Consider the following 16,276-nt stretch of genomic DNA (forward strand, 5'->3'; position numbering starts at 1 on the left):
ACGCTTAAGGGAATCCAAGCCGCTATTCACTACTGTAACTCATTATGAAGAACTGCATTCTGGGAAAACGAAAGTGTCATTCCAGTAAAGGAAATGAGCTTAAATGTGTGAGTTTGTGAGAGCGGCGATATTGTAACATATAATACCGTTAAAGCAGCTTAATGCCAGACTGTCATCCTCATTATTATGGTCTGTGATCTCTGGGTATTCGTTAATGAGCAGATAATGCTCTTACAGATCTCTCCGACTTTGATGTACAGGTATGACAACGCCTTTTGAGCAGGAGGGTTTTCACATCTAAAGCCTCAGTGCCTTCGTCTAAATGAAAAGTTCACTTGTTATCATACTCACATGCGTATGAGTATCAGATCTCTTTAAGCCAGATGTTTTCTCTCAGCCCGTGATGCATTTTTAACCGCTCCGCAGTGTTCTGTCTCTTCATCATCTCTAATAGCCAGCCTGGGTTTATTGTTTGTGAAGGCCTTTTTGGGAGATGAAAGTCCTTTTTCCCGAGCTGTGCTCTGGGGTTTATGTGAAAACATCAAACGCGCTTCAATTATTTATTTCCACCATACTGTAGAATTTATTAGCATATTCATCATGTGTTCACTATTCATATGTAGGATATTACGAAGGCTGTATGACGATAATTCATGTTCTGTGTCTGCGCTGCTTCTAGCTCTGTGGGGCTTTTTGTCTGAACAAAAGCTGATTTACAGTTAAATGGAATGAAGAACAGCTTCCACCGACTGGAAAAATAAAAGAAGAACCTTTTGTTTCAAACCAGGCAGCTAGACGCTGCTAGCCACAGCGGCAACAAAACCTTTTGGAGAAGAAACCCTTCTTTTTTTATGTCGTCTGAAAGAGAAGCAGGACAGCGCAACAACAACAACATAAAAGGTTTTCTGGTGAAGTAAAAGTGAGAGAAGGGCGAGAACAAGGCCTTGGTGTTCTCTGCATTGTTGTTCAGATAACCAAAAACCACTGACAGGGGGGTTGTTGTGTTTCACACACGTGATAAGCTGCATCTCTGTGGCCGGAACCCAAGTAGAAATTGACGTTTCTGTCCATGCTGTGATGAACCTCTCCTTGTGCACTTACAGTTTGTGTTGTTTCGTGTCATTCGTCACTTCAGATTTCTCAGTTTGTTCTGTTCTTACACAGTGAGTTTGCAAGTATACCTCTAAAACACAAATGGCAGAATAAAAAATACTGCAGGTCACCAGTATCTGTTCACAATGAAGTCATATTTGCACCTCCATAAAATTGGGGCAATTAAAGGTGCAGTATACACCATAATTGTATTTTCTTGTTGAATAGAGGGGTAGGGTGCAGTGTTGGGGCTACAAGGTTTTACGGAGGCATACTTATAACTGAGAGTTATGAGAACTGTCTGTTGTTTCAGTTGTTACGGCCTTTTTCTTTATTATAAGCATGAAAAAATTGCGCTAGCTAACTATCTGGCTAGCTTACTTAACCTACAGTATTTTTGCTGGTCTGTGCATGACAGTGCCGCATTTGACTTATTTCAAATGTTGCATCCCGGCGTTCGGTTTTACTCAGCGAGTCGGTTGATAGTTGTGAGTGAATTTTCTCCAGCAGATAAATGGCAAATAGCATTGTGATAACACTGCGATTGCCACTGTTATACAAAAAAAAATCCCCACAGTGGAAGAGGCCACGTTGGAAATGTGCGGGCATTACATCAGCACCATCGACGTCAGCTGTTTACATTTAGGGGTCTTGAAGTGGTGCTCCCATTTCACAGAGGGAGATTTCCGTCACTATCACTGTGCCCTGAGGGGTAAGGTGCTCACCGGAAAAGGATTGAAGAAAAACCTGGAAATGGGATTGGGCCTTAGTATCGGCCTCTTTAGGAAATCCCTCCCCACATTGTCAGTCTGTTGCGGTTGGTCAACTTGCGCAGGCCTGAGAAGGCATTGCCGCTGATGTTCCCTCATCAGCATCAGCTGTTTGTGTCTTTGAAAAGAAAGCCGTGCTGGGGGCGTGTCTGAGGTAGGTGACTGTGTAGTTGTGACATCGCAACCTTAAAAAAAGTCCTGACTGCTTGTTTGTGTTTTTGAATCAGGCTGTGTGCATTTCTCCATGGATTTAGTGTTTTGATACTTTCACAGTATTTATATAACCCCCGGTTTTATAATATAAAAAAACATGATCTTCTCACACACTATAATATGGGACCTTGAGTTTTCTCTGTATATGCAGCATCTCCTCTCTGTCAGCGGTCGGCCCGTTCTCCAGCAGACATCATAAATTAGCAAGCTTTAAATACCTCTCAGACAGCATTGAGCCGTATGATGCTGGACCTGTTACTGGCCTCTCTCCTTCTGTAGTTAAAAGGAAAAATGCAGCACTATGTTATAACAGGCTCAACACAGCTCCAGGGAAAATTGATGAGGCTTGTCAATTATAAGGATATATTATAGCTATATAGCTATAGCTTGATCCAGGTTCTCCTCGCCCGCCTCTCCTCTCACAGCTGCAGCAGCATCAGCAGCAGCATGAGGAGGAGCATTAACTACAAGGTGATGTGGGCTCTAATTCAATGACACAGATTTCTACTCTCGGTCCAAGAGTTGAGTGTTGTGTGAGAGCAGGACGGGGTCCAATGAGTGACAGAGTGGAAAATGTGAAGAATGGCTCAGCAGGACAGTGTTGGTGAGGAGCCAGGAGAGCGGGGGGAAAGCTGGCGTCAGCAGCAGGCGAGATGAGTGAGTGGAGGAGGAGTTGACTCTGCTGGCGTTGTGCTCAGGGAAAGGAGTAGTAGGAACGCGTTCACATACATATGGGCAACCCCCCCCCCCCCCGTCTTCATCCCACTACTCCCAGCCCCAGGGATGGACTGCATCTCTAGTGTTTCCGTGACAACAAAGCCTGAATCTTGTGCAATTTGCAGCAGCTGTTCAGGCATTACCTGTGGTAACACATCAGGTGCACATCACTAAGAGTTTCCATGACGGGTGTTTTTACTCACACTTTTCCTGTGTGCCCACAGAGGTGTTAGTGTGTGGGGAACACACACACCTCAATAACCTCAGTGACAGGTCTGGATGGGATTTACGGCTCACAGTGTGGATTGAAGCAGGTTTACCCCCAAGATGAGCTCCTAGAGGATTGGATTTGGTCCCTCAATGGCGAAGCCACAATTTCACTTCCTCATTTTTCATATGATGTTACTTTGCTGTTACTTAGAGTAGATAATTCAACCCTGATTCCAAAAAAAGTCAGGATGCTGTGTAAAACATAGCTAAATTGATCATTTGATAATCCTTCTTGACATATTACCTACATGTCAAAAATAATTATGAAATGATCAAATTCTGTACATTGAAAACAGTACAAAGATGATACAGTTGAGGTTTTGCCTCAACACAGGTAAACAGGTTCACTGATAATAGGTGGGATTTTAAAGAAAAAAATGGCCCCAGATTCGACACTGCACTTCTTGTGTTGTTTGTACAATAAAAATGTCCCAGAAAACATTATCTTACCTACTTGATTTATTAAAGAGTCTGGCATTCTGTCTTGAAGTTGAATTGTGTTTTTTCAGGCCATTTTTTATGTATTTAAAAAAAATTCAACATGTGCTTTAACTGCAGTTTTTAACAGCTCAGATAAAAGCTTCCACCAAAATGAACTACAAAGCATCAGTTTGCCTGCTATCTGCTATCTTTCCCAGCAGCGGGCCTCCGAGGGCACGCAAGGATGTAGCAATTTAATGTTGCATGTCCTTCCATTTAAAAGAGTGATTCAGACAGGCCCTCCCTCACTTCCAGACGAAAACAAACCTATCAAGGATAGCGACTGGCATAGTCCCATATGGCCAACACGCTGCGGGAAGTTTTGCCCCCGGCTACTCTGTGAGAGTGCAGCCGGGCTCACCCTGAACCTACCTGGCCCTGTGTGACAGTGGGGTTAACGTCCCACTGCGATGCCTGAAGAGGCAATACATCACACAACTACCGCTCACCGGAGGGGAAACTAGCTGCTGTCGGGCAAGGACAGCTGGAGGACGTCATGGGAGTGAGGACAAGGGAAGTGAGGGGAGGGCAGGAAAGATGGCTGCAGAAGGCACACAGGGTCAGACAGGAAGTGGCCACTCTCGCTTAGTTTCCTGTTAGGAAGAGCAGAGGGTCACGGGGAGAACATCAACAGCCCAGCCAGGCTTTTTTGGCCGAGATAGGTACATAGCAGTAAATTACAGCAAAATAGAGGACAGTTAGCAGAGTGTCAGTCTGTATGAATTGAGTAAAACTTCCCACATGAGGCCCCTGGACTCCTGTGTTGTTGTGGCCTTTGCTCCTTTCTCTGAAGGCCCCTGATCAGCAGCCCGTCGAGGCCCTGCAGAAGAATGCAAATATTGTAAAAATAACTCTGGTTTGTTTGAGCTTTGGTCTTATTTTCATAGTTTTGGCCATCATGTCAACTGGTTACAATAGTGTTGTACTTAATGGGGTCAACAGCGGAGATGTAAGAATGCAGAACATTTCTGAAAAGAAGTCAAGTAGGGCAATTTACAACCGGTCACACAAACTCAGAGGTTTAAAAGAAAGCACCAGGGTTAGATGACAATCTGAGATTTTATGGGAAGTTACTTGTGGCACAGCAAGGGTGCTAGAAATGCTTTGCCTGTAGAGAAATATTGCTGAAGAGAGATAGAACTTCTTTATTTGCAAAAATTAGATTTAGTTATAAAAGTATTTCTTAAAAGTGTTAATGATATCATACAGCCACAAAAATATTGCATTCAATTTCCCCTAATCTCCCCCCGCACTAGCCAATGTTGCTAACACTAGCTAACTTGAATGATTCTAATGTTAGAGCTTGCTAACGCTGTAAACGGTAGGTAACATTAACATGGCAACGCTTGCTAGCTCACGTCATGGTGGTGCATTATACCTTGCCACATACTGTAGAACTCAGCCATTTTTACTCCCCCCCTCCCCCCCCCCTCTGGCAGCCTCTCTATTGCTGTCGAAATAAATGCCAGGTGAAACCAACAGCGTTATACTATTGGCTGACAAACCTTTTTTCAACCAAAAGTCAAAAGTTCTTATACGAAGATGAACAAAACAATCATTTTGGACACGACAAAATGTTAAAAATGACTAACTCACATTCATGACGTTTTTAAGGAAAACAGACATTTTTGGTCTGCACCTTTCTACGAGCTCTGTAGACGTGTTGTTGAAATAAAAAATGTTATCAATATGACCTTAAGGCACTGGACACAGACAGACTAACTGTTTTCCCCTGCCACTGGGCTTCAAGCAAAGATAAGCTAATCATCACCATTACTTTACCTTGGTAGCCCGCGTTTGTGCCTCCCATGTTTTGTATCACCGTTAAATCACAGAGCTGAGCCTCTGACTTACTGATATATACATAGTCTTTGAAAGATTTTAACCAGTTCAATATCTTTTTACTGTGCAACAGATGTATTTTTTTTCTCATCCGGATCGTTAGATGGCTGTTATGGAAATCAAAGTCCGGTCAAACGGCTGCTTTTCTAAGATCAATGGATATGAATTTTTCTGAAGATCTGATGCTTCGCTCTGTGACTGGAATGGTAATACACCAGAGTCACAAACTGAGGCCAGGTCTGTGAACGCTGAGCCATGTACGGTCCTTGCTCACTTTAACCACGCTGAAGAAATCTATCTGTCTGCCAAACAACCATCCCTCTGAGCCCACTGGACTGTTTATAGAAAATCTTTCAGCAGAGCACATTTCAAGCATTAGAGCTCTCACGAACAATTACCAGCACAAAAGGCAAAAGAGAGATCTTCTTACCTGACCAAAGTTTAGATGTTATAAATTGATGCCTGGGAATAAAACATCTCCACATGTTCAAATATTTATGAAACTTATGTTACACTTACCACCGTGGAAGTCAGTGCAGAGCTGCGCCACTATTGATCATAGCCAGGAACACGCAGCCATGCTGAACGTGTTGAGCCTAATGCATCCCTGAGGAGCACACAGTGATAAAAGGTTCAGTCGTGTGGCTCGCCACCGCGGGGTTTCGCTGAAAGTACAGCGAAAATCACTTACATAGAGGAAATCAATGATTGTTTTATTTTGAAATCCATCTAGGAAAATCATTTTTGTTTTCAGAGAAAATTCAAGAAATCAAGCAAGCTGTGAGCAGGCACGGATACAACTGGCAGAGAAAGTTGTTCATGGCTGACTGACTGAAGACGTGAGAGACACAGGCAGCTGGCTCACTGAGCAGTCATCTGTGAGCGTGTGTGTGCGTCTCTGCCTGTGTGAGTGTGTGTGCGGTTTCTCAGCTGCTCCGAATGAAATTAGCCATCAAGCTGAGTCCTTTAGCGGCAGTCTGCAGCCCAGACTCAAGGTCAGACTTGCTGATTCTGCTGATGCATTTTATTCTCCGGAGCCAGCACCAAGCTGCCAGATGAGGGGTTACCACTGCCCACCAACCCCTCTACTCATTCCCGCACCCATTCATCCTCTGCACACACTCCCATCTCTCCATTATCACCCAGGTCCTCCCTGGCAGGGTAGTGTGCATTTACCCGTTAAATTAGGTGGGGGAAGGAGGGGGTGATGGTTTCCAGCGGAGTGCCTGGATACCCTTGCTGACGTGCAGCGAGGAGATGGATAGGCTAAGGTGTCCTGATTTCCCATGTGACTCAAGTAATTGTGTTATAATGGAGGTGGGAGCTGAGTGGCCATCAGCAGAGGGACAAAGTACAAAGCTGCGGGCTTCGTGTCACCCTTCTTTCTGTCACCAAACAGAAGAGTAGAGTGCACAATGAGACAGAGGGGATTGTGGGTGCCTGTGTTAAGGCCATGCATGCAGTCAGGTAAAGTCGATCAGGCATATCCAGCTGCAGCTGCAGCATGGACTTAAAGGAAGTCGAAGGAAGTTGGGCTTCCAAATATAGTTGGTCCAGGGTTCATAGGCTAAAAAAACTACATTTTAATGTTCATAAATATTGTAGCTGGGGGTTTAAGTTGACAGACAGACTTTGTGTTTTTGTACCTTCAAAATAAAACCCGGAGACCTCATACACAGGGAACTGCTTAACAGGGAGGAACTTGAATTCACTCCAACCATTTTACTGTCATACATAAATGTTGATACTGCATTTTTGTTAATCCATTAACCACATTTTTAGCAGTCATATTTATAGTTAATATTCATAGTTATAGATGAAGAAGAAGAAGACATACTTTATTATTATATTTAAATAATATATTTATATATTATAATATAAAAAAGTTAAATATTATCATAATAATTATAATTATTATTATAATTATTATAATTATTATAATATAAAAAAGTTAAAAAAAATTTATAATATATATTTATATATTTAAATAATTTTCCAGTCTGGGATCATTAAAGTAATTCTATCTATCTATTCACCTGTAACACCAGTAAAATCCAGTTTTTGTTTCGACCACATTATTTGAGGTGAAAGTTGTGTCTCGTGCTTCGAACACAGATGCTAGGTTATCATCATTTATTTGCCTCACAGCTGTTAAAATTGCTGCCTTTCACTTAACATTATGAATTTATTTTGGGTTTCCTGAGGTTTCCTCTCATGTTGTAGTGGTGTGTGCAGGTGGGGGTGTTTTTCAACGGGCAGTGGTTTGTAAGGGTGGTGGTCTGTGTGCTCTGCAAGGCTGCAGCCCGACGCTTCTCAGTTTAAAACACAGCCAGCGCTTCTTGGGTTGAGGGAGTTTACTGGCGCGTGTGCACCTCAGCTCGGCACAATGTCTGTATCACTCTTGAGCCGCTGACTTAACACCACAGTTTGCAACCTACACCCCCTCAGGCTGAAGTGAACACTGATGTGTTACACCTCGTCTCCAGCAGTTGGGTCAAGTTGCTGTCTCGACACTTGTTAGCTGACTTGGTGAGCTCGAAACTGAAGCAAAATTCCAGCCGCATCTTGCCTCAGGCTAATGTCACCATTAATCAATCTGTGCTTTTCCTGTTTATCATTTACACAATTACTCATTTACTTCATTAACTGTGAAATATGATGACAAATTATAAGCAATGTTCTGGGTTTGTAAAGCTGGGAATTATCCAGAAAATATCTGGTGTTTTTCTCATCATCTCATTTTCTGCCTTTAGGACGAAGCGGTTAATTAAAATAGATTAAAGAGGCACTCTTGAGGAGCTTTTCAGAGTTTGTATAAATAACTCTAATGACTTAAGGCTTAAAGTTTTAACAGAGATTCCGCCTTACAAACTGGAGGTGTGGGGTTTGAAAGATTCAGGCATACTGACGGCACAGGAGGCCTAATGAAAGCTATCCAGTTACGTTATGGGAAATGTAGGATTTAGTTAGTTTTAAGTCCCCCAACTTGATATAAGCAACATAGTAAATTGCAGGAGTACACTTTTAATGATTGAAACATTTCAACAGCTTCCAAAATGAAAAACATTTTCTGTGGAACATATAATGGACTTGAATCTGTAATGGCTCTGGGATGTCAAAGATGCAAAACATAGACAATCAGCACTTTAAAAAATCAATGCACATGAATTTGGTGGTCTAATGTAATCATCAGTGATTTGATGATTTTTTTATCAGTACTTTATTCTCTCCTTTGAATAACCTGCTCACCTAGACATGTATAGTGGCTGAGCATAAGAAACGGTTTACACTAGAGCCTGACTGAATAATTGATTGCCTAATATTGCCAGCTAATATCGGCCAATCACAAATATATTAATATTGGGTGAAATGTTGCTTATTATGTGCTGATATATTTCTTTTTAGAGAGTATAATTTAATTAAAGATGCTAGAGATAAGTGTTTGAGAATCACATTTTAGGGATCATGGACAAAAACGTGTGTATATCAGCTGTAAAATCCATACTGAAATGTTTTATTTACAAAAATCGGTCCTAGCATCAGTCCCAAAAGTCAAGTACTGGTCACGCTCTAGTTTAAGTGGATTTAGAGAGATACATAAATGTGTCCTCATGTTCTTTTTCTCCTCTGTCTCTTGCTTTTAGGCACCATGAGACCTGTGCAGAGGAACTTCTATGAGCCGTCGTCTGCCCCGGGGAAAGGCGTGGTGTGGGAGTGGGAGAACGACAACGGCTCGTGGACGCCGTACGACATGGAGATCTGTGTGACCATCCAGAACGCCTACGAGAAGCAGCACCCCTGGCTCGACCTGACCTCTCTGGGCTTCTGCTACCTCATCGACTTCAACAGCATGTGTCAGACCAACAGGCAGAGCCAGCGCAAGAGACGCCTCCGGAGGCGCATGGACCTGGCCTACCCGCTCATCATGGGATCGATCCCTAAGTCGCAGTCCTGGCCCGTGGGAGCCAGCTCCGGCCAGCCCTGCTCCTGCCAGCAGTGCATCCTGGTCAACAGTACGAGAGCCGCCTCAAACGCTATTCTAGCCTCTCAGCGTCGTAAGCTCTACGGAGGGACAGCAGGTAACACAGGCGCCGCGGGAACCCTCAGCGTGGTGCGACAGAGCAACACCTTTGCTGGGACCTCCCTCTGGTCTCCGACATCCGCCTCCTCCGGCACCAACAACAATAACATAAGTGTGGGAGGTGGGCAAGCCAAAGCTGAACAGGTGCAGTTGCCACTGTCCACTGCCAACTTCCCCTGTTCCCCCGTGATGCCATCTCTTTCATCCGCCCATGGCCACCACGCTCTCACCATCAATGGACAGAACAACCTGAACCGGCCCGGCACCCAGCGCATTTCCATGGGCAGTGCCAGAGGAGCCATCCCACCAGGGTAATGATGTTTGCAAACACAATCATACTGTCCCCTGATATTCTCATTTGGATTTTCTGGAGTGTACAGCCGCCCGTTACTTGTTATGGCCAGGCACAATGCTGTGATTCAGTTGAATTTACAGTTCAGCTGAGGCAATGGGCAGAAAAAAAGCAAAGAGACGATCTCGGTTTCTGCCTGTCTGCTTCACAGAGCTTGAGCCTGCGTGTGTCTGGTGTATTGTTCTCTGTCATATTCCTTCTCTTTCCCATTTTCATTTACGACTACTCTCGTTAACTTGCTGATCAATGGAACAGAAAAAGCCTCGGGTCCAGCTGATTCTCCTCTCCTCCCGTCTCCGTCTAATATGTGTTTGCCATGGTTACTGCCTCATAATGAGCTTATGCTGGCCCCAATAGGCGTAAAATACTGCAGCTCCTCTGATCATTCTGTTGCTTCTGCTCCCATCTAATTTGTTACTATCTCACTACGCTGTGGTTGTTGTACGATGTGAAAAATTCTGACGTTGTATGTGGAGTATCTGGATGGGTGTGTGTGTAAGTGCGACCTGACATGTGACGCGGGCTCTAGTGTAGCTGTGGAAACCTATTTGCCATGGAGGCAGAGCTCCACTGGGGAAGAATGAATAATGGATCAAGGAAAAATGGGAGCTTCAGCAGAGCGTTCTGACCTCTGAGCGATTCAGCGAAAGGAGCTGAGGAACAGAAGTGTGTCTGGCTTTGTAACCGATACTTCAGTCCCCTATCCTGCTTTCTTTTACTAAAATAAACCCTCTCTTGATCTAATTTGATTCCATTTTGTTCTCGTCGCTCATGGGGAGAGACACACTTACTGCATGTTTGAATAATACCGTCCTTCGCCCAGGCGCACATGCGTTCACTTTCTCTGGCCTAATTCTGTGTCACCGAAAGGAAACGTATGGGTTTTTTGTTCATCATAGCAGGCCATGACCTTGTTTCGTGCAGCGAGCAGGTGGGAAATGATGTGTCTCTGCAAAGGTGTACGCGCAAAGAGAAAACCAGCACTGACTGACCTACTCAGGGACGTTCCCACTGTATTTTAAGAATTCAGTGAAAGCTCAGGTGCGAGGTGGAGTCGTGGATAAATTTGTGACTTTTTCACCTCTCAGCAGCACAAAGGGTTTCTGCCGCGACAGAGCGAAGCGAGAGCGACAGAGGGGAAGAGGCACGGGGTGAGGCAGAGTGTGTAGGTTCCCAGTCGAGTGGCTCAACATACAGGATGAGTGTGGTTAACATACACACAGCAGGACATGAGAGTTCTCTCTCTCACACACGCACACACACAGACACGCACACACACACAAACTGAAATGTGAACTCCCTCGTAAATTCCCACAAGCGTGCTGCAGACAGATAACAAAGGAACCCACACAGAATGTAAAACATCAGATCTGTTGTTCACACGCCCACACCCAAATACAACTTGTGTTGGGTACAGGGAAGGTGTTTGGCACACCGTGGCTTATTTACGTGAGTTTATGTGGCGGTTATATTACTCTGATTACAAATTTGTTTCTACTATAATAATATGTAAATACTCACTATTTCTAAAAGCCCTACTGCACATGATTGATTTCATCTTTGCGTAAGCTACCACAGCACAGTAAGAGTGTTTATGAGCCGTGTGTCATTGATGGTGAAGTCTGCAGTTCAAATATTGATCTTTTTGTTGTCTCAAGAAACCACTGGTTATGGGCTGTAAATGATGGTGCCAGTGCTGTTGGGGTGGGGGAGTGTGTGTTGCTTCATGCATCTGTCTTACGTGCGCAAATATCACAAGTGGCACCATCTGCTGGTACGTGTAAACACATCAGTTTATCTTATTACAGGGTCGACACAGCCCACTTTATCACAAGCTGCCTTTGCATGTCACCTGCTATAAACAGAGGACTTGTGGTTTGTGAACGTGTAGAATGGCAGATGCAGCCTGCTATAGATTTTGAATTTGAATAATTGAGGTCGCACACTGTTAACATTGGTGCATGTGCCAGAAACAGGTAACCGCCTTTGTGCTGCACTTTATAACCCTTCTGTAGAACCTAAAAGTAGGGCTACAGCTAAAGATTGTTACCACAGCTGAGGAGGTGATGTTTACACACAGGTCTGTTTGTTGGTTGGTCGGTTGGTTGGTAAGTTGGTTGATAAGTTGGTAGGTAGGTTGGTTGGTTGGTAGGTGGATGGGTTGGTTGGTTTGTTGGTAGGTAGGTGGGTGGGTTGGTTGGTTTGTTGGTAGGTGGGTTGGTTGGTTGGTTGGTAGGTGGGTGGGTTGGTTGGTCGGTTGTTTGGTAGGTAGGAAGATGGGTGGGTTGGTTGGTAGGTAGGTAGGTAGGTAGGAGGGTGTTTCGGTTGGTTGGTTGGTCGGTATGTAGATTGGTAGGGGGGTTGGTTGGTTGGTACAGGCGAATGAGTTTGACACTGGATTAGACTTGATTGTGATTGAAACTTTATGTGTCTGGTGGTACGGCACTAAGGCAAAGTTTACCTTGTTTTACCATCAGCACCTCTTGTCCAATAAGGCCACCAGAAACATCAAGAAAAAGTTACCTGTAAGAGCTTCATTTTAGGCTGATAGAAAACAGGGAAAACATTTTAGAAACTTAAATAAGAGAATAATTCACACATTTTAAATTTTACTTTTAATGTTAATTTATAATTGAGTTGACTTGAGATAAAGTTAAACTTATGTATTTCCCTTCTAGTCAAACATGTTTTGGATGATACTTTAGCTTTATTACATTGACCTCTATTTAGCATTTATAAGCACCATATGAATATCTAATTAATGGTTTGTAACACATTGTAATGGCAAGCAGACATAAGATGTGGATGTTTTTACCAATGTACATCATTTCTCAACATTTCCCACTGATGTGATAATATGAAATATGAAGACATCTTCATTATTTATAACCACAGTGTTTTGCTATACTGTCATTCATTATCTATTTACATTACATTGAGTACACACTTATTAAATATTAATATACTGCTTGTGTATTTTGAACAGAGGGGGCTAATGTTGATTGTTACCGCCCAGGTTACATGGTGTTTGACTAGAATAAAGCGCTATATACATTATTCTACATTATAAGTATTTGATCATGGGATGTATTTTGGTAAAATCTAATGAAATGTGAACTGCAGTCTCTCAATATGAGATTTCTTGTCATGATATGATTACATGCAAAGATGAGATGTTTTAACATCAAATCATCTGACTGCTTAAAGGACGCTTACATTTTGAGCTGGAGTGAACAGTGACAGGATTTCACAAAACCTCTGGGGAATTTTCTCACGTCTTTTTTGTCAGCCAAACCACTTCCTCTTGTGCACACTGTGTTCATGCACTGTGGTATTTAACTGACTTGAGATCTGTGTTGTAAGTCATCAGACAGAATAAGTGAAAAAAAAAGAGAATAAACACATGTCGACAGACAGGGCGAAAGCTGCAGGTAGGAAGAAGTCCAGTTTTCTTTCGGCAAAAAGGAATATAAGAGTGTATGTTTTCATATGCACACTGCTGCTGGCTGTGTTTACAACTACCACTCTCCTTGTGTTAAAACTGCTCGTCTTGAGTTCAGACTGGAGGGCTGGAGACTGGAGAGTGTCGAGCGCAGAGATCATTATCCCTCAGTGGGCTGCTGCACTGCTCCGCACTGGTGCTCACCATAAGATGAAAATTAATATTGAAATGAATGAATAAATCATGAGAGCTCATCTGCACTGTACTGACGCAATTTTGGAAATTCTTGGTGTCGTTATTGTTCATTCCCCGGGAATCTCTAGGTGCATGGTAAGGTACCTTACCCTGGTTGTAACTCCCATTAGTGTAGCAGGGGGTAGGGCTTGCCTCTGCCTCCCGCTACCGCATCAATATGCAATTAAGCACTCATGGAGTTCTCTCCATACAACCCCCCTCTTACTGTCTTTATGGTGCATGATAAACAGATGAGGAGATATTAGTACTCCGTCAGCACTTTCCTAACTAGGACTAATGCGGTCTCTCTATTTGGGGAATCACATCACTCTCATTAATTCCTCCACGCAGGCTGGAGATTCCGCCCAGGAATGGGTGAATGAGCAGGACACAGAAGAGGGACGGCGACCCTTGTGCCTTGACCTGACAGGGGCCATAATTAATGTGGTGTTAATGGGTTAGGCATGTAGGCGCTGAATTTATCACTTAATTGCATTGGTTTTAGGTCAGAAATTACAGCATTAGGCACGAAATGTACCTCCATGGGAAATTCCTTTGAAAGACACACTGCTGTCCTCTGTCAAAGGTTTAGGTGTTGGGTTTTCATCCAGAGAAGATTGATAGAAGAGAGCGGGGGAAGTGAATACCGGTCGGGAGGAAGAGATAAATTAGAGTTGGCAGGGCGAAAGAAATGCGGAGGTGACGAGGTTCAGTCTGGTTCACTGAATGTTTCTTGTCATACTTGAGAGCTGGAGCAGCAGATGTTGTGGTGGGAAGGCAAGAGGTCTGCTCCAGATTACACTAATGATGAGATATTATTGCTTGTAAGACATGAGCATGGGCCAGCACAGCCTAATGTTTGGGATCACTGGTTAAAATAACTACGATACTGATAAATTAATAAATTTAAGAACATACCTGTGTTATTTATGTGGCATAATGTTACTACAGTTTACTAAGTTAAAATAACTCCCCACTGACTTCTGGTCTCCTGGATGAAAGACTTTTCCCGCTTTATACTGCTTCACTTGACTTTCATTCTTTGTGCCTGTAATGTTTACTACAGCCCCTGGAAGTTGTCGCCTAACAACAACGAACGTCAACATGGGTTAACATTTGAAGATCCAGCAGAGAGAACAATAGAGGGTGAGCAATATGGCTTCAAAGGAGATCTGCGGATCTTCTGTGTTGTGCTGTAAGTCTGCTCTAAACTCATGTTAGCAGTCACATCCTTTGGAATGTGGCGGAAAATCTGACTCGAGTCCATCACAAAGAAATCCACAGTCCAGCAGCATTAAACAACTTCCGCAAATTGTCCGCAGGCTTTTATAGACAGACCTGTCTTGTGCAATCAAGAAAATACATCATTGTACTTTAATAGAGCCTTTTAAACCAGGAAAAGACCACAATTTTCCTGTTTTTAAAGGACATATCATGATATATTGATATCAAGACAATATATATAGTCTCATATTAATGTTATTCTGTATCAGAAATTGCCTAGCCCTAACATTCCGTCCTAAGGAGAGGACTGAGGAGCCTAAGGGAGGAGTTAAACCTGAGTTAAACCCTTGAAGTCAACCAGCATTAGGAATTGTCAGCAGACTGTGAGGAGGTGGCATGTGTCCTAACCCCCAGTGCTCACAGCACAGCCAGGACGGACAGGGTCAGTGCCTCCAGAGGTGCACATTTCTATTAAAACAAGTCAGGAGAAAAGGGCTTAGCAGCGTGCAGAATGAGATGAAGGGTGGCAGCTGCACACAGGCCACAGGTTGACTGGCTGGTTAAAGGTGCAGCCTTGTGCAGGAACGGTTTCTGCAGTGCACAGATAAGGTGATCACAAGCTTTGCAGGAATAATGAGGTACAGCGCGGCGGGAAATTGCTCGCAAGATGTGGATCTATCTATTTTGTGAAAAATAAACCAGTGTAGTGTAGTGTGTTGGCTTGTTTCTTTCAGTGTGGCAGATAATGATCATCAGTAGCTGCGGCTGAGTGTTATTTTGGTGGTTGTGGAATCACACAGTGTGCAGCTGTTGCATCAACGTTGCATATTTATCATGCAGCTCACGCTACAGCTGACATTGGGATCTTTGCGAGAGTTGGAGAGCAATAAAGATGAAACGCATTTCCTAATTAATGTTATGTTATGGATCCTTGGCAGAACCCTCTTTACTGTGTGCTTACAGGAGTGTGCAGTTGTGCACAATGAGATTGTGTGGAGGGCTCTCATGGTGGTTCTCCTCCTAATGAAAATGATTTGTTTGTTCACAGCGTTCTGTGAACAACCTAAATTAGACATGCACTCATAAAGGGAGGCATCTTGTTCACGGTGTGTTTTGATTAGATTTAGGCCTAAGTGCATCTTAAATGAATGAGGAACTCCTCCACTGGGCAGCACCTAATTAGCTTTTTATTGAGTACCACGTTCTGCTTTAGCCGATCACTATTTTTAACTTTTTACATTCGCGTTTCATAAGAATTCATTCTGTTGCCTTGTTTCATAACATGTCATGGATTTTCAGGAATATTTTCTTTCATTATCATTAAATGATGAAGGAGCGATATAACGACTGTGTTTTTTAGCTCCGAAGCCCTTTGGCACTCAGTCTTTTATGCATGACCAAATAACTTTTTGATGTGATAGAAATATATTAAAGGTCAAGTGAGTAGAATTTGCAGGGATCAATTGGCAGAAATGGGATATGATAATAATAATTATGAGTAATGATTAAATCATAATCATATTGTCATTAGTGTGTTGACTGAAACTAAGAATTTTCGT

General features: G+C 43.2%; 1 protein-coding gene across 4 annotated transcripts in view; it reads left to right on the top strand.

The window, feature by feature from the left end:
- Window positions 1–16,276, top strand: part of dtx1 (deltex 1, E3 ubiquitin ligase) — a 51,515-nt gene that overhangs the window by 22,481 nt on the left and 12,758 nt on the right. For all 4 annotated transcript variants that reach the window (XM_030417474.1, XM_030417473.1, XM_030417476.1 and 1 more), the window contains exon 3: window positions 9,029–9,776. In XM_030417474.1, the coding sequence (XP_030273334.1) occupies window positions 9,029–9,776 (748 nt within the window). The remainder of the gene's footprint in view (window positions 1–9,028; window positions 9,777–16,276) is intronic.

This window comes from Sparus aurata, chromosome 5 (genome assembly GCF_900880675.1).
Source record: "Sparus aurata chromosome 5, fSpaAur1.1, whole genome shotgun sequence".
In the NCBI taxonomy this organism is placed as follows: domain Eukaryota; kingdom Metazoa; phylum Chordata; class Actinopteri; order Spariformes; family Sparidae; genus Sparus; species Sparus aurata.